This window comes from Myxine glutinosa, chromosome 2, assembly GCF_964187855.1.
Source record: "Myxine glutinosa chromosome 2, kmMyxGlut1.1, whole genome shotgun sequence".
NCBI classification, from domain to species: Eukaryota; Metazoa; Chordata; class Myxini; order Myxiniformes; family Myxinidae; genus Myxine; species Myxine glutinosa.
This window is the reverse complement of record NC_136262.1, coordinates 216,881,940-216,901,064: the sequence shown is the minus strand read 5'-3', so window position 1 is coordinate 216,901,064 and position 19,125 is coordinate 216,881,940. Positions and strand designations below refer to the sequence as shown.

The 19,125-nt window shown below is 42.6% G+C and overlaps 1 protein-coding gene across 10 annotated transcripts in view; it reads right to left on the bottom strand.

Moving 5' to 3' along the window:
* LOC137420835 (protein quaking-B) overlaps positions 1 to 18,894 on the bottom strand; it is a 142,110-nt gene extending 123,216 nt beyond the window's left edge. For 3 of the 10 annotated variants that reach the window (XM_068106267.2, XM_068106270.2, XM_068106272.2), the window contains exons 1-3: positions 18,462 to 18,598; positions 17,241 to 17,353; positions 6,103 to 6,240 (exon numbers count right to left, since the gene is read on the bottom strand). In XM_068106267.2, the coding sequence (XP_067962368.1) occupies positions 6,103 to 6,240; positions 17,241 to 17,340 (238 nt within the window). In that variant the 5' untranslated portion in view covers positions 17,341 to 17,353; positions 18,462 to 18,598. Of the gene's footprint in view, positions 1 to 6,102; positions 6,241 to 17,240; positions 17,354 to 18,461 lie in introns of all 10 variants that reach the window. The other 7 variants (XM_078772256.1, XM_078772258.1, XM_068106225.2 and 4 more) reach the window with 6 other exon arrangements.
* Positions 18,895 to 19,125: the final 231 nt, after the last annotated feature.

Genomic DNA, 19,125 nt, shown 5'->3' with positions numbered 1-19,125 from the left:
CGTTTTGCATCCACGTTGGGTTTATACAATAGTGGCATATATATACACATACTGTATATATATCTATATACAGTCACGTGAAAAAGTAAGAACACCCCATGTAAAGTTTTGACTTTTTCAACATATTTCAACATACAGCTATTTGATCTTCATTTCAACAATATTGATAGATAAAGGTGATATAATATAACAAATATCATGAAACATTTACATTTTGTAGTCCATTGTATAATTTAAATAAACATAAATGCAAATTTCACATGTGGAAAAAGTAAGTACACCCTTGGCTCTAATAGGTGGTATTGCTCCCTTTGGCAGAAACAACCTCAAGTCGGCGTTTCTTATAACTGTCTGTCAGTCTCTGACATCGACTGGGAAAAATTTTTGCCCTCTCCTCCATGCAGAATTCTTTCAGCTGTGCGATGTTTGAGTGGTTTCTTGCATGCACAGCTCGTTTCAAATCCCCCCACAACATCTCGATGGGATTTAGATCCAGGCTTTGACTTGGCCATTCCAGAACCCTCCATTTCTTTCTTTTCAGCCATTCCTTGGTGGATTTACTGGTATGCTTAGGGTCATTGTCATGTTGCAAAGTCCACCTTCGGTTGAGCTTCAACTTTCCGACAGATGGCCTCACATTATCCTCAAGCATCCTCTGGTACAATGAAGAATTCATAGTGGATTCTATGATGGTGAGCTGCCCAGGCCCTGATGCAGCAAAGCTGCCCCAAACCATAATATTTCCACCACCATGCTTTACAGTTGGTATCAGGTTCTTGTGGTCAAATGCTGTCTTGGGTTTTCGTCAAACATGTCTTCTGGTACTGTGGCCAAATAGCTCTACCTTTGACTCATCTGCCCAGGGCACATTGTTCCAGAAGTGCTGGTCTTTGCCTCGGTGTTAATTGGCAAACTTTAGTCTTGCCCTAATGTTCTTTCTGGACAGTAAAGGTTTCCTCCTGGCACACCTCCCATGTAGATCAAATTTGTGCAGCCTCTTTCTAATAGTAGACTCGTGCACTTTGACATCAACAGTGGCAAGAGCTACCTGTAGGTCCTCTGATGACATTCTGGGGTTCTTAGAGACTTCTTTCAGCATTTTGCGGTCTGCTCTCGGGCTGAACTTGCTGGGGCGGCCTGGCCTGAACAAGTTGGCTGTTGTTTGGAATCTTCTCCACTTGTAGATGATCTTCCGGACAGTCGAATGATTGATTTCAAATTGTTTAGAGATCTTTATAAATCCCTTCCCAGACTCGTAGGCATCTATAACCTTCTTTCTGAAGGCCTCAGAGAGCACTTTTGATCTCAGCATGGTGACGCCGCACACTTCAACAACAAAGAGCAAACCAAACGAAATGTCTGAGGTTTAAATAAGACAGGTTCCTCCAAGATCCTCTCTAACGATGTTCTAATCATTTGCACCTGAGCTGGTGCACCTGATTCTAATTTTAGGTATTTGAAGTAGTGATAAATGTCGGGGTGTACTTACTTTTTCCACATGCGAAATTTGCATTTATGTTTATTTAAATTATACAATGGACTCCAAATGTAAATGTTTCATGATACTTGTTATATTATATCACCTTTATCTCTCAATATTGTTGAAATGAAGATCAAATAGCTGTATGTTGAAATATGTTGAAAAAGTCAAAACTTTACATGGGGTGCACTTACTTTTTCACGTGACTGTGTGTGTGTGTGTGTGTATATGTATATGTATATGTATATGTATATGTGTATGTATATATGTATATATATATGTATGTATGTATGTTTGTATGTATGATTGTATGTATGTATGTATGTATGTATGTATGTATATATATATATATATATATATATATATATATATATATATATACACGCATATGAGTTCCCCGAACCAACAGACACAGCACATACATACGAGTATATACAGTGCCTATAGAAAGTCTACACCCCCTTTGAAAGTTTTCAAGTTTTGTTGCCTTTTAGCCTGGAATTAAATTTCATCAAATCAGGCTTTTTATACCTTTTATTTACACATCGTAACCCACAATTTCCAAGTGAAAAAACAAATTCTACAAATTTCAGAAAATGAATTAAAAATTCAAAACTAGAATATCTTAGTTGAATAAATGTCCACCTCCCTGAGTTAATACTTGGTGGAAACACCTTTGACAGCAATTACAGGTGAGTCTGTTGGGATAGGTTTCTACCAACTTTTCACACCTGGATTGGGCAATATATATATATATTTTTTGTATACAGAATCGAGGCTCGTGAAAGAGCTAACATTTATTTCACAAACAAATCAGACAATCAAAATATATAAAAAGAGGGAGCCGAAGACAAGATGGGGAGAGAAGGGGAAGCACACAAACACAACATTTGAGAGCAGGGAGATGTGTGGGAGGGAGAGGGCTTGGGGGGAGGAGGCGTAGGAAGGGGGGGGGGGGGTGGGAGAAGTATAAAACACAAGGATACCAAGGACTTCCAGGACAGAAGTTGCTATTTCAAAAAAGTGGATTTGGGGTGAAATTAGCAGGGGTAGAAAAGATCAAGGTTTTGGATGGGGGAAGATAAGAGATGGTGGTGAACAGCTGTTTTAAAGACGTGGAGGGTGGAGTGGGATTGAAGAGAGTGAGGGAGTTTGTTCCAGAGGCGGGAGAAAAGAGGAATGAAGGAGTGAAGGTGAGCAGAGAGTCTTGATTTTGGCAGTTTAACCATAAGAGGGTTGCAGGCAGATCTTGTGCGACCTGTAGGAATATTTGGGGGACAGAGCCCAGAGAGAGCTGGGGGGGCAAGGCCAGAGAGGAGTCGGTAGAAGACGGAAAGACCACCAACCTACCTGCGGTGAGTGAGTGAAAGACCCTTGGAGTTAGCTTCATCGCAGGAGATTTCAATGATTCTGAACACTTTGGTTTCAACAGCGTGAAGAAGAGCTGGGTGTGAGGCAGGATCACCAGCCCAGAGAGGATAGCAGTATTCCATTGAGCTGTGGATGAAAGCCTTGTATGTGGTGAGGAGCTCAGGTGTGCCAAAGAAGGACTTCGCACGACGGAGGATACCCAGTCGGCGACTGGCTTTGGAGGCCAAATTTGAAATGTGGTTTTCCCATTCTTCTGTACAAAACTGTTCAAGCTTAGTCAGGTTGCATGGGGAGCGTTGATGGACAGCAACCTTCAAGTCGTGCCACAGATTTTCAATTGGATTTAGGTCAGGGTTCTGACTGGGCCACTCAAGGACATTTATCTTTTTGTTCCTTAGCTACTCCAGTGTACATTTGGCTGTGTACTTCGGGTAGCTATAATGCTGAAAGGTGAACTTCTGTCCCTATTTCAGCTTTCTTGCAGAGGGCAGCAGGTTTTCCTCGAAGATTTTTCTGTATTTTACTCCATCCATTTTCCCTTATTTGCATTTTCCCATTCCAGACGAGTGTCCAAGTCCCTGCTGATGAGAAACATTTCCATAACATGATGCTGCCACTACCATGCTTCACAGTAGGGATGGTGTTCTTTGGGTGATGTGCAGTGTTGGATTTGTGCCAAACATAACGTTTTGCATTTAGGCCAAAAGGTTCCATCCTGGTTTTGTCAGACCCCAAAACTTTTTGCCATATGCCTTCAGAATCTCAAGTCGTTTTTTTGTACATTTCAAACGGGACTCAAGGTCGGGTTTTTTTGAGTAATGGCTTCCTTCTTGCTACCCTACCGTACAGGCCAGACTTGTGGAGTGCTTGGGATATTGTTCTCACATGCACACAGTGACCAGTCTTTGCCATAAAGGCCTGGAGCTCTTTCATAGTTGCCATTAGCCTCTTGGTAGTCTCTCTGATCAGTCTTCTCCTTTCTTGGTCAACCAGTTTGGAGGGACGGCCTGATCTAGGCAGGGTCTTGGATTTTGAAGGTGATTGGTTACACCTGAGATAATTTACAATTGCTATTATATGGGGGGTGGACACTTATCCAACCAAGATATTATAGCTTTGTAATTTAAATAAATGTTCTGAAATTTGTAGAATTTGTTTTTCACTTGGAGGTTGTGGGTTACGATGTGTAAATAAAGGTGAAAAAGCCCGATTTGATGAAATTGAACTCCAAGCTATAAGGCAACCAAAGGCGATAATTTTGAAAGGTGTGGACTTTCTATAGGCGCTGTATATATGTGTGTGTGTGTGTGTGTGTGTGTGTGTGTGTGTGTGTGTGTGTGTGTGTGTGTGTGTGTGTGTATGTATATATATATATATATATATATATATATATATATATATATATATACATATATATATATATAATATATATATATATATATATATATATATATATATATATACATATATATATATATATATACATATACATATATATATATATATATACATATATATATATATATATATATATATATATATATATATATTATACATATACATATATATATATATATATATATATATATATATATATATATATATATATACACTAGTTTGGGTCGGCTCGCGACGCTTGCCTCACCACGGGTCGTACAGAGGAACGGGCTTGTTTTAGCTGAGGATAGTGACTGTACCTGAGTTGCTGTGTTGTCATGATTTACACCAATCATAATACAAACAATTATTTTTACAAATTTATTTGTAGTGTTTGTGATATTACATTTTTATAAACAATTTAGGTTGAAAAAATATTTATAAAATGAAAAAAAAACCCCACAGCACATACATATGAGAGGGGTAGGTGCAGACTGGAAGTTTGGGATGATTACACCTCACCACCACGAAATTAAAAACACCTTACCACCACGAAATTCAAAACATCTCACCACCACGATTCAAAACACCTCACAGCCACGTTATGAAAAAGACTTCACAACCACAGAAACAAAAGTTTAAGGGAGTAATTCAGTGACAACATAGACACTGCCGAGATGTGTAGATATATAGATAAATGACTGTACCGAGTTGCCGTTTTGTCATGGTTTAAACCAATCATAATTCAAACAATTATTTTGCACAAATGTATTTGTAATATACGTGATATCACATTTTATAAACAATTGAAGTTGAAAAACAAAACTTTGCCCAAAAAAATTCCCCAAAAAAAAAAAAAAAATTTGGAACATTTTTCAAAAATAAATACCCTTAGGACATACCGACGGGAGAGATATGTGCACACCAGAAGTTTGGATACGATTTCACAAAAGTTTGAGAAAGTAGTTCAGTGACAAGACAAGACAACACAACACAGACACTGCACAGATTAAAAAAAAAAAAAAACCACCTTTAGAGGCCATTTTTCCCCACAGAGCAGGGGTTGGCCTTTTTCAGACACCTTGGTCCCCTTTTTGAAGCAATGGTTTATGGCTGGATGCCCTTCCTGCCGCCAACCCTGTTAGTCGCCTCTTGCGACACACAGGGAATGACCAGTGAGCTCGTACTCAATTAGCCGACCTCGGAAGGATGACAGGCTGAGACACTGCACAGATAGATAGATATATATACAGGGGGCTGCAAAAGTAGGTACACAGTAATGAAAAACAAAGCGTGCGCACAAAACGTATTTTATTGATTATACAAGCATATCAATAATAACATATCAATAATAAACATATCAATAATAAACATTAATCCCTCAAATGTTCAAACTGTTTGCCCCCGGCATTCACACACTCCACTAGTCGAGTGTGGACACCCATGCACACTCTGGCACAAAGGTCTTTATCAGCATCAATTTCCTGGCAAGCCTCCCGTATGAACTGAATCATGGCATCAACAGAACGTGGCTTGCGTGCGAAAACCCTGTCAAAAATGGTAATAATGATTTTAATGAATTCTAGTATTAAATGAATCCTAGCACCACTATTATAATACTGGTAATACTGGTATAATCCTTACTGTATACCTACTTTTGCAGCCCCCTGTATATATGTATATATATATATATATATATATATATAATATATATATATATATATATATATATATATATATATATATATATATATATATATATATACATACATATACACACACACACACACATGTATATACTGTATATACACTGCATATGGTATAACAAAAGCAAACTGCAAAGTTATCTTGCAGTAACTAAGTCTAAAACTTACCCTCATCGAGAAGTCTGTCAATATGAGCGAGAGCACCGCACAGTTGTGGTAAAGTGGACAACAATCGCCTCTCCTGCAGCAACTGTGCAAGGTAATCAGCCCCTGATCTGGGGTTAACTGTGCGGCTCCCAACCATCTCTAAGGGTAACAACAAAGTCTTATATGGACAAGTACAATGCTCAAACATTGTACAAGTTATAATGTAAGATCTATAACATTAAGGTGATAAATTTAAGTGAAATCTGTCTATTCGATGATAATTGGTAAAAAATAAGTTTTACAATAAAAGTTGTAGTCATGTTTAAATTATATATTTGTAGTATGTGTAGTACAGTAATATGGTTATCCTCAAATCAATATATGATGATACATTTTACATATACAACAACCACACATAAATAACAGTGTATCATGTGATCATTGTCACACACAAAAATACTTCAAAAAACAACAACATAAGTAACCACAATAAGTAGAGGAAACTATCTTTCGGACCAGCCGAGCATACCGTATGGTTGGCTTTTAAAACACATGAGCAAACCAAACATATTTGATCAATGCACCTGCACACAATGGCTTACCCGAGGAAACCAATGTCATATCGAATATTTTAATTCCATCCAGGGAGCTAGCAGGACAGCTTTGAGGTATGCACACTCGACTTTAAGCTATCTAAACTAGGTTCAAATCTCGACCCAGATATAAACTCTTCTCCTCATGTTTTGCATGCAGGGTGAGGCATCAATATGTTTGCCATCCATCAGAAGGACGTCGAGCCTGAGGATCCAACCAGTCGTTGGTGGACGTTAAATATCTAATAGTGTCTTTCGCGAAGAGTTGGTGAGTTGTTGCCAGCACCTTGAACAAATTACAAATTCCTGCCACCTTCAATAAAACAGGCAGCCTTGCCAACTGCTTCATGAATGACTTGGGCCAAAAAGCATTCCATGGCCAACCCTACAACAAGGTAGGAATCATTGGGGTCGTTAGAGAAGAAGAGAATGGGGATTTGGATTCCACAAGAGAATGCAGATGGAGTTACTTTCTGTGACTGATATATATATTGTTGCGGATATGAGATTGGCATCCATCCATATCCGCTTGTAAATATTCCCCTATTTCCTCCATACTTCCCAACTATCCCCAATCCCCCATTCCCTAGTCCCATTTTCTGTAAACAACACTCTGTAGACCCGACCTTCCCCTATTTCCCCCATTAAATGTCGCATCCAGGTCCACCGCATCTCACGTAGACAACTATAGGACATCTTGCTAGTTATTCTTAGTCTATGTCAGTTAAGGACTCGTTTCCATTAATTCTGACTCTTCGTTGCACCAGAATGTGATTGTATGGCACCGTTAGGAAGTTTAGGACCTCCCAATACCTCCCCGCAGCTCTTCCTCACGGTTCAGCAACAACAACAACAACAGCAACAACAACGGCGGCGGCACGGGGAGTGCGCGTCCTCACTCCGGCTTGGTTGGTGGGGGGTGTTGGGAGGGCACCAAGCCTTTCCAACGAGCCGCCATCGGACATGTGCTCGACGGGGTTACCAAGTAGGGGCTCGCTGTCAGCTCCTCGTCAGGGGCGGAGCCGGGTAACCCCCGCACCCAATAGAAGCGGCGGACCGATCCCATCTGGGGCGGAGCCAACGAGCCGAGGGCGTGTCACTCCCCGCTGAGCATGCGCAGGAAGAGGGAGGTGACGTCAGATGCGCCCTGAGCTGGGAGAGAGAAGGACGCCACCTCCGAGCGCTGCAATACCTCCCCGCATCTCTGGACCGGACCGTGTTTGATTCTGCCCCTGAGCCAAGGTGCACCTTGTGCTATCGACTGCCTGTCCTTCCCTGCCATCAATCCCTGTGTAAGTCAGTCTTGTTCCGTTTGTCTGTGGTCTGTCTGGGATAGATAAGATTGTGTCTAAGTGCCTATCTCTTCTGTGTCTTTACCTCATTGCCTTGTAATCTACCCCTTTTCCCCCCCACTAATTATATCCTCCTCCGGAGGTCTTGAGAACTGTACCCCTTGCGTCGTTTCATTTATCCCAGTCGTTGTGTCCTTTCCTTCATTGATTTAGCATAGCGCGATTTGGTCAACGTCGGGTGGAATCGGGTAAGTTGGGGAAGAATCGGGTAAACTGTGCGAACACGGCGGCCATTCCGCTCGGCCCATCATAACATCTTAAGCCGTGTCCGTAACAATATATATATATATATATACTGAACAGCAAAAGAAACGTCAGTCAGAATCAATATTTTGGAGTCTTTATTTTCAAGTCATGATCAACACGAATTGAGATTTAGGGTCAACATGAAACATTACAGGTATGGTCACCACAGTTCAAACAATAATGTGAAATGTTCTGAATAAGAAAAACACAAGACCAGGTGAGAACAAGGGAGGTCAAAATCAGTATCTTGTGTGACCCCCGTGAGCGTTGATGACAGCCATACGTCTGTACATGGAGTGGAATAATCGCTTGATGAAGGCATTGGTCACTTCGGCCCACCCTCTGAGAAACGCCTGACTGAGTTGAGCTGCAGTTGTCGGCCTTGGTCGAACGTGATTCAGTCTTCTTTGAACCTCGTCCCACTAGTGCTCTGTCGGGTTTAAATCGGGGCTGGGCGCAGGCCAGTGTATGGTTTGGATGCCATTCTGTTGCAGGAAGTCCCTTGTTGCTCTGGCAGTGTGGGCATGGGCGTTGTCCTGCTGGAAGACATGATTTCCGTGACGTCCAAAATGTGGCACAACGTGAGGTCTGAGGACTTGATCGATGTAGCGAGCAGCTGTGACACCATTGCCTCTTCCTGGACCAATATTCGGGAACACCACAGGACCGACTTTGTGATTGAGAGCAATAGCACCCCATACCATGATGTTTGGACCACCCCACGAGTCTCTTTCCATCACACAGTCATCTGAGTAGCGTTCCCCACGTCTACGCCAAACTCTCACTCTGCCATCTGCCGTGGAAACACAGTATCGGCTTTCGTCTGAGAAAAGAACAGTTCTCCACTGCTGGTAACGCCAATTTTGATGCTGTGTGGCCCACTGAAGTCGGTCACGGCAGTGTCGAGCTGTAAGAATGGGGCAACGATACGGCCTGTGACAACGGACATCCCTGTTCTTCAAACGTCGACGGACTGCATCACCACTAATGTGTCCCTGGTGGGTTCCAGCTGTTTGTGTTGCAGTTTTTGTAGCCCTGGTAAAGCGATCTTGGATGTGATGACGCACAATCTGTCGATCCTATCGTGGTGTTGTTACCCTCGGTCTGCCACTGCGTGGGTGGTCAATGGTCATCGGTGCTGATGGTGGCCTGGTATCGTTCCTGTAACCTGTAGATGGTTCTCACGTTGACACGGAAAGCATTGGCAACCATTCGTGCAGTCTGTCCAGCATGCAATCTTCCAATAGCCTGGTCTCTCTGAATCCTCGTAAGTCTGGGCATGGCGCTGGCATCGAAACACGAATGATGAACACACGTTTTGGGGTGCCTTTTATAGGGAAAATCACAAGGAGACGCACGTGCATTTTGATTTTCATGGGAATCATGCACGACTTTGTACCATGGTCATTTTTTTGCCTGCGTTTTGTTGACCTGTTTTTATCCACGTGTGCACCACTGTCGGTAGTTAGGATTAAATTTAGATACAGACTAATGTAAATAACGAGATATCTAAACGAAATGCATTGATATTTCTATGGGAAATGTTCAGGAATTATTTTTATGAAGTATATATATATGAAGATATATATATATATATATAATTTTTTTTTTTTTTTTTTTTTACGGTTTTTAGAACCTTCACTAGTAAATTTTAGTAAATGCATCCCTTATAAGTGTTCCCCTGTAAATATCCCCATCAATTGGCTTGTTAAAAATCGCACCTTAGTTAGTCCATGTACAACACATAGCGAACCATAGGACCTCTCCATAGATATTTCATTATTATGTGTTTCAGTTCAGGATCTGTTCCCAGTAGTTGAATCTGCGTTGCATTAATCAAATAAGATAGGCCCCATTCCTTCCATTTTGCTCTCCCTCTTCAAATTGTGGGGCCTCGCTTGCCAACAGCGTTCGCCGCCGTTGCACTGGGCTGTTTACTGGCACCACGCCGCCATAAGCCATGCGGTCTGAAGCCGAGGAAGAAGGGGGCGGAGCCGCCAGAACAAGGTGTGGCATGTCGACTCGTCATCGGAGGTGGAGTCAGCAAGCCCTTACCGGCCAACCAGGGCCGAGGTGAGCCGACCGGTAGGCGTGTCATGAGAGCCGGCGGCTTGATTCCAACACGAGCAATAAAAGCGGCTGCGAGGGACTGCTTCAAGCGAGAGACGCGTGATAAGGTACCAACGTGAGGGGAAGGACCTGGAGTGCGCGACGAACTGGCATCTTGTTCAAGAGAGAGAGCGTTGACACGAGCCATTTGTTATAGACGGAGCATCCCAGTCCCATCGCTATATGCAATGTCCGCTCGCGGTGAACGATACGCGCTCGCTGCCTGCCAGGGTTTTCCCGCCACCACGCGAGTCGACTCCTGGAGCCGGACCTCGACGCCTACCGTCTGCCTGGGCCTTCTCATCCCTTCTTCCAGTCATTCCTGCCTGCTATTTTCCTTTCGTGTAAGTCTGTTTGTCTGTCTGGGGCGTTGATAATTAAGATTGTTTTAAGGTTTGCCCTGTGTATCTGCTTCTTCCTCTTCCTGTACAGTCTCACCTTTCGTTTCTTCTTCATTTCTTGTAGATAGTAAATAAACCTGTGTTCTTCCTTTACCCTTTTTGGCTCTATGGCTTCCTCTCATCCGGTCGCTTTAGTCTTTTCCCCGTTGAGTACCTGTGGCGTGATTTTGGCCAACTGCTTTATAAATCGGGATAGTCTTTTGTTAAAGGCTCGAATCGCGGCTTGCTAAACCGCTCGGCAAATACCATCTTGTCCGTGGTTCGAGCGGTACTCGTCTCCCTGATTACAGTTCAGTACTTCGTGTAACCCCCACGAGCATTCAGGAGAGCACGTACAAGTTGAGGCATGCTGTTCACGAGATTTGCCAAGGTTTGGACAGGAATCTCTTGCCATGCAGTGACAATAGCCTGCTGCAATTCACGCACAGAGGTCGGCTGCTGGTCCAAGTGGTCGATTTGACGCATTAATTCTGCCCACAAGTTCTCTATCGGATTAATATCCGGGGACATGGCAGGCCACTCCATATGCTCTACACCACGGTCAGCAAGAAAGTGTGGGATCATGCGAGCACGATGAGGCCGTGCATTGTCATCTTGGAAGACAAAGTTTCCTCGAAAGGCTGCACGAGCAAATGGAAGCAATGTTTCTTCCAGGATGGCCCTGTACTTGAACTGGTTCAGGTTTCCATTCAGAACAACCAGGTCAGTTTTGCCCCCTGCATGGAAAGCAGCCCAAACGGTCACCCCACCACCTCCAGCTTGGACTCTTGGCACTATACAATCTTTGTTGTAGGCTTCATGCACTTGTCTGCGCACTCGGACGCGGCCATCTTGACGATAGACCAGAAATCTAGGCTCGTCACTGAAGATCACATGATTCCAGTGTCCTGGCTGCCATTGACGGTGCTCTCTGGCCCACTGCAATCGGCGCTGGCGGTGTTGTCTGGTCAGGCGTGACTTTCTCAGGGGACGCCTGGCACGATAGCCTGCTTGAACCAGTCGTTGGTTGACTAGCCTTCTGGATACAGGCACATTTGTCAGTTGCTGCCACTCAGCCCTAAGCCGATTAGCTGACTTGGTACGGCCATTGCGGACTAACCGGTGCAGCTGGTGATCATCCCTCCTTGTGGTTCTGCGGGGACGTCCTGGCCTCGGTATTTGAGTAGGGACACCCCTCTGAGCATTTCGTTTCAGGATCTTTGACACCTGACCTTGAGTGATGCCATACTGCCGAGCAATAGCACGCTGTTTCATGCCGTAATTTCGTAAAGCCACCACTCCATGACAAACAGCATTGTCGAGTTGACGGACCATCTCCAGAGGAAGCGGCAATAACTTTTGGAGACGTGCAGCAGTTGTTTTCCACTAATACAGAACGCAACAATCCTTGTATACCCAAATGTGAAGCCAATCATCAAATGCACCTGTCCGTACATTTTGCCACGCCACCTGTGATATAATCCTGTTGTTGACTTCTTGCTGCGACAGACAAACAGTGACATGGTTCTTTTAACAAATAAATCACCAAAGTGTAAAAGAAACTCACCAGATTGATATACTGAGTTAAGAAAGTAAACCCAAGTCAAGAAAAAATTTTTTTCCATATTAAATGCCAAGTCTGTATATATATTGTTGCGGTTTTCAAATAAAGGTTAATTTCCCCTCTTAGTTAGTTACACCACAACATGGTTACACCACAGTTACAAGTTAGTTACACCACAGTTACAACTCGCGATCGTTCAGTTATTTCTTCGTAAATGTAAGTGGTCCTTTTCCTGTGTTTAGTTTTGCGTTGAGTCGGCCTTGTGAAAATTAGGTGTCCTTATGGTGCTTCGATGCTTTTGGTTTTGGCGCTGAAATACCACGCAGCATGCCTGAACAAGTCGACTGAGGCCGAAGGAAGGCGGGGCAGGAGGAGTGGGAGTGGCCGGTAAGCACGAGCCGCCAGTCAGGGCTCGAGGGGAGTGGCTTACCACTGCGGCAGAGGCGGAGTTTGGAACATTCGAGTGAGACTCTGGGGCGGGGCCATATAACCCGGCTCCGAGTCCCCCCACCTCAGATGAGTTCGGGGAGCAGTTGAGATGTGAGTTGAGAGTTGAGAAGGTGAGAGGAGACGCGGATGAGCCCAGGAGACGAGAGGAGTTGAGAACGCGTGTGAGATTGCTTCGTATTGAGTTGTATCACCCATGAACTGAATCACCTCGTTGTATACGAACTTTGCCCTGCTCCCCGCGCTCTGCGCAGTATTAATTGCGACTGTGAAGAACAACCCGCGCCGGCCCCAGACGCGCGATTTCCCTCCTGCCTGCCTTCGCCTGATACGTGCCGTGAACATTGGAGAGCTACGCCGGGCGAGCTGTTCCAGGAGCGACTGAAGCAGGCGCGTTTGGGCACGAACATCCTTCCTCCATCTCCTCGTGTATGTGAGTGGGCCCATTGTCTGGGTATAAGTATAAGATTGACTAAGTTCTGCCCTGTGTCCCTTTCTTTCTACCAATCCTTGTGAATAGTGGAAATAACCCTGTGCTTCCTTCTGATTCGACCGTCTTGTGTTTTCCATCATTGACCTCGCATGGTACAAAGATCGCTCTAATCGGGTTCTCATAGAAAAATAACAGCACGAGTCACGTGGTACGCATTCCGCTCGGGCATACTCAATTACGCGTGGTTCGTGCGAGACTCGATCCCCGCTTCCGCTGCGGCATGGGTACCAAAGGTACGTGTGAATTTGTCCCGAAACCCTTTTCCACGTTTGCCCGGGAGTGGCGACACAGTCTCGCGGTTTCGAAGACCCAGAGAACAAAAGGGGTTTAATCTCCCCTTTGTAATGGGAACGGGCTTCGAAGATCCGCAACTATATATATATATATATATATATATATATATATATATATATATATATATATATATATACATATATGTGTGTATATATATGCATACAGAGTGGTCCAGAAACCCTGGGCACATTTTGAAGAACGATACCTGCAACAAACAACGATGTTTATTATCGTTCTTTGGTGCAAAACAAAAAATGATTACTCGTTAAACAGTCTAATCAGTCTAATATACATGAAACAGATCAGTTCAAATTATCAAACTGCACTCTGACAAACTCCTGCTTTCTTTCATTGTCTATGCACAGCTGTAGCCATGACGAAACACTCTGACACACCGTTCTGCATGTTTCAGTCGTTAAGGCAGCAGTCTCATTACGGATGAATTGTTTGAAGTCTCTAAGGGTCGTAGGATTCCTCGCATACACTTTGTGTTTGAGGAAACCCCAAAGGAAGAAATCACAGGGTGTTGTTCAATCACAAGACCGCGGCGGCCATTCAACCGGACCACGATGGCCAATCCATTTGTCTGTAAAGTTCAAATCAAGGGCCTGGCGTACACTGACAGCATAATGAGCAGGCGCACCATCATGCATGAACCACATTTGGCCATCCATGAGTGGAAATACATGCTGCTCCAACATTAGAAGGTAATTTGCAGCATTCACATTTTCTTCAAAAAAGTATTGGTCCAACAATTCCTCCAGAAGAAATGGCTGCCCAGACGGACACACAAGCTTGATACTGGACGTTGTGCTCAACAGTAAACCGTGGGTTGTCCACTGCCCATATCATGCTGTTATGACGATTCACAGAACCAGATAAAGTAAATCTGGATTCATCTGACCACAAGATCCTGCTCTGCAAATCATTGTCCATATCCATCAACCCAAGCAATGTCTCACATGCCTCAACGCACCTGTCAAAATCATCCTCAGATAGTTGGTGAATTAATCTGGGCATGTATGGTTTCGCATTAAGGTCTTTTAGTATTCTTCAAATCGATGATTGGCTTATGTTGGTGCCGTTTGATAAACGACGAGTTGATAATGACGTGTTACGGTGGAGTTGTTGTTGAATGACCGCTCTGCTTTCCTCAGTTCGAACATCACGAGGCCTACCTGGTGACTGTTTTGGAAGAATGCTGCTGGTTTAATCAAATTGCTTGTTTATTCTGCCCATGGTTCTTCTGTCAATTGCGTCGGCGCCACATTCTTTGACAAGTTGCCTGTGAACTTCAGCCGAATTTCCAGATACAAAATACAAGCGTGCAGCGCAAATTTTCTGTCTCACGACATCCTCCATCATATTAGGGTGTCGAATTCACAATTAACTGAACTAATGCAAAGACAAACGCGTGCAGCACAGTGTGCAAAGCTCACCACGATCCATTTAAAGTGATACACCTCACCCTGTTGCATATCACGTGATGACTGTGCGTGTTGAAGCGGTCACATCCATTTACGGGTAATCATGTTTTGTTTTGCACCAAAGAACAACAATAAACGTAGTTGTTTGTTGCAGGTATCGTTCTTCAAAATGTGCCTCGGGTTTCTGGACCACCCTATATATATACAGCCACGTGAAAAAGTAAGTACACCCCATGTAAAGTTTTGACTTTTTCAACATATTTCAACATACAGCTATTTGATCTTCATTTCAACAATATTGAAAGATAAAGGTGATATAATACAACAAATATCATGAAACATTTACATTTTGTAGTCCATTGTATAATTTAAATAAACATAAATGCAAATTTCGCATGTGGAAAAAGTAAGTACACCCCTACATATATCACTACTTCAAATACCTAAAATTAGAATCAGGTGCACCAGCTCAGGTGCAAATGATTAGAACATCGTTAGAGAGGATCTTGGAGGAACCTGTCTTATTTAAACCTCAGACATTTTGTTTGGTTTGCTCTTTGTTGTTGAAGTGTGCGGCGTCATCATGCCCAGATCAAAAGAGCTCTCTGAGGCCTTCAGAAAGAAGATTATAGATGCCTACGAGTCTGGGAAGGGATTTAAAAAGATCTCCAAGCAATTTGAAATCAATCATTCGACTGTCCGGAAGATCATCTACAAGTGGAGAAGATTCTAAACAACTGCCAACTTGTTTAGGCCAGGCCACCCCAGCAAGTTCAGCCCAAGAGCAGACCGCAAGATGCTGAAAGAAGTCTCTAAGAACCTCAGAATGTCATCATGGGACCTACAGGTAGCTCTTGCCACTGTTGGTGTCAAAGTGCACGAGTCTACAATTAGAAAGAGGCTGCACAAATTTGATGTACATGGGAGGTGTGCCAGGAGGAAACCTTTGCTGTCCAGAAAGAACATCAGGGCAAGACTAAAGTTTGCCAATGAACACCTAGGCAAAGACCAGCACTTCTGGAACAATGTGCTCTGGACAGATGAGTCAAAAGTAGAGCTATTTGGCCACAGTTCCAGAAGACATGTTTGGCGAAAACCAAAGACAGCATTTGACCACAAGAACCTGATACCAACTGTAAAGCATGGTGGTGGAAATATTATGGTTTGGGGCAGCTTTGCTGCATCAGGGCCTGGGCAGCTTACCATCATAGAATCCACTATGAATTCTTCATTGTAGCAGAGGATGCTTGAGGATAATGTGAGGCCATCTGTAGGAAAGTTGAAGCTCAACCAAAGGTGGACCTTGCAACATGACAATGACCCTAAACACACCAGTAAATCCACCAAGGAATGGCTGAAAAGAAAGAAATGGAGGGTTCTGGAATGGCCAAGTCAAAGCCCGGATCTAAATCCCATCGAGATGTTGTGGGGGGATTTGAAACGAGCTGTGCATGCAAGAAACCCCTCAAACATCGCACAGCTGAAATAATTCTGCATGGAGGAGTGGGCAAAAATTTCTCCCAGTCTATGTCAGAGACTGGTCGACAGTTATAAGAAACGCAAAATTGAGGTTGTTTCTGCCAAAGGGGGCAATACCACCTATTAGAGCCAAGGGTGTACTTACTTTTTCCACATGCGAAATTTCCATTTATGTTTATTTAAATTATACAATGGACTACAAAATGTAAATGTTTCATGATATTTGTTATATTACATCACCTTTATCTATCAATGTTGTTGAAATGAAGATCAAATAGCTGTATGTTGAAATATGTTGAAAAAGTCAAAACTTTACATGGGGTGTACTTACTTTTTCACGTGACTGTATATACACACACATGGTTTATTAATTTTAACCTAAATGAGAAATGTGTGTGGGGGGTCTGCATGACAATGATTAAAAACTAAAGGGAAATTATGACTATTAATCCAAGATAACAAATTAAGACTACATTACCAACAAAATAATAATTGGATCATAATTACAACAATATTAAATACTGCCACCAACATCATCAAATTCTGTACTTACAAATCATAAGCGATATAAATATCGATTCTAAATACAATTTTAGAATTAATTTGATAATAGCAAGACAAATAAACATAATGATTTCAATTTTAAAATCCACATGCTGCTTAGATTGTAATGTTGGTACTGTACCAGTTTCCCTGGAGAGTTCCAAGTTAGAGAATATAAATGGTGCTTCTATTATATACATTGACGCGATAGCTTGGAGGTATTCACACTCGCCTCTGAGCTGTCTACCCTGGGGTGGAATCTCGGCCCAGCTACAAACTGCCATCCTGGTGTTTCTGAGGCAGGGAGAAGCATCAATGTGTGCGCCGTCCATCGGAAGGACCCATCTGCCAGCACCGGTCATTGGCGGACATTTAAGATCCCACATTGTCTTTAGTGAAGACTATATGATTTATTGCTAGCAGGTCTAAACAAATTCCAAATTCCTGCCACCTTCATTGAGACATCAAACCTGGCCATCAAGTTCGTGAAAGACTTGGACCAAAAATATTCCCCGACTGACCCCACAAGAATGTGGAAATCATTGGGGCCATTCAATAACTAGTAGTACAGTCATTATATGAGTGCATTGTGTAAGGATTAAGCTTATTATACTCAATTAATCAGATCAAGGTGCACTCATTCATTACCCATAGGTCTCAAATTTTTTCACGAGTATAATTTTAGAAATCATAGCACAGCCTTTGATGACCCGAAAGTTCATTGTAAGGGAACTCATATTATTATTATTAAATGATCTATCATAGTTTGTAATTATAGCCAAATTAACTTTATTACTGCAAATAATAAAATTCAATAAACGAATATGAGCAGATTCTTTTTTTTTTAACTTTCTGAGTTTTATTTTTTTTATTTTTAATAATGAAAGATTTATTTAATTTCGACATTAAAAGCTGATTATAAATAAATAAAAATTTCAAAAATGGCAAATATAGTGATTGTCATAATTATAAGTCTGCAGGTAGAATTTCATTTCACAAGATATGATTTATTGCTGGGGTTAACTGGGGTTAGTTTAATTTGTAGTAGAATTTACGTCATTTTATGTGTACCAAATGACTGTAAACTATGAAAGAATCATTAAACATTGTAACTCATCAATTTAAAGTTTCAAATAGACCTACTACTTTAGATACTGCCTGGAAACACAACAATTGTAAACTTTCATCGCAAACTTAGAATTTTGGGAATTACAACATTATGGCAATAACACCAAATGTGCGAATAGCAAACTTTTTGATCGGTTACATAAATTCCGTAAGGCAGTTATATAATTATCATGGTTCGAACAAATTAAACATATCAAGAGTAATAATAAAAGCTGGTCAACATTTCAGAAGGTAAGGCAGGTTCGTATATTGTATTCGCGACGGTTGGGATTGTAAAAAAAAAGTGTCATTGTAATCGAATTATCATCAAGTTATAAGTTCTCACCTGATCGGCTCTATGCGCTGCTTCTCGTGGGAGAGCAAATAAATAAATAAATAAAATATATTAAATAAATGGCGCTATCTATCGGAGTCGAACTGTCCTTCCTAGCTCCCTGTGGGGCTTCACTTCAAGGAGACTTTTGTATCGTCCGGAAGCAGAAACAAGGAGAGGGACAGTGAGACAGAGGGTGAGAGAGCAGGAGGGGCGAGAGGATGGGGTAAGGGGCTAACTAAATACGGGGAGGGGGGCTGGAGAAAAAAATAAGATAAACTCGAAAACTTTCCCTCTCCTACCTATTGGTGTCTATCTGCGTGTCTGTATACTCTGTCCAACTCGATCGGTCTACCTCTATCTCTCCAACTGTTTCTCGACCACACAACTCCACCCTGCTTTTGAGTTTTGCTTCCCACTACGCAGGGGAACTTGGGTTGTGTGTGTGAGGAGGAGGAGGCGGAGGAGGAGAATGAGGAGGAGGAGGAGGAGGGGATGGGGAGGGGCTGAGGGTGAGAGAGGAAAAGTGTTTGAAAGAGTGTGGGAAGTGAGTAAGAGAGTTTAAAGAGGATTCCCCTGTGAGAAGCGTACATTCAAAAGGGTGGAATTAATAGGTTAAAGAGGGGGTTAACGTGGTAACACACAGAGAGGGAGAGAGAGAGAGAGAGAGAGGGAG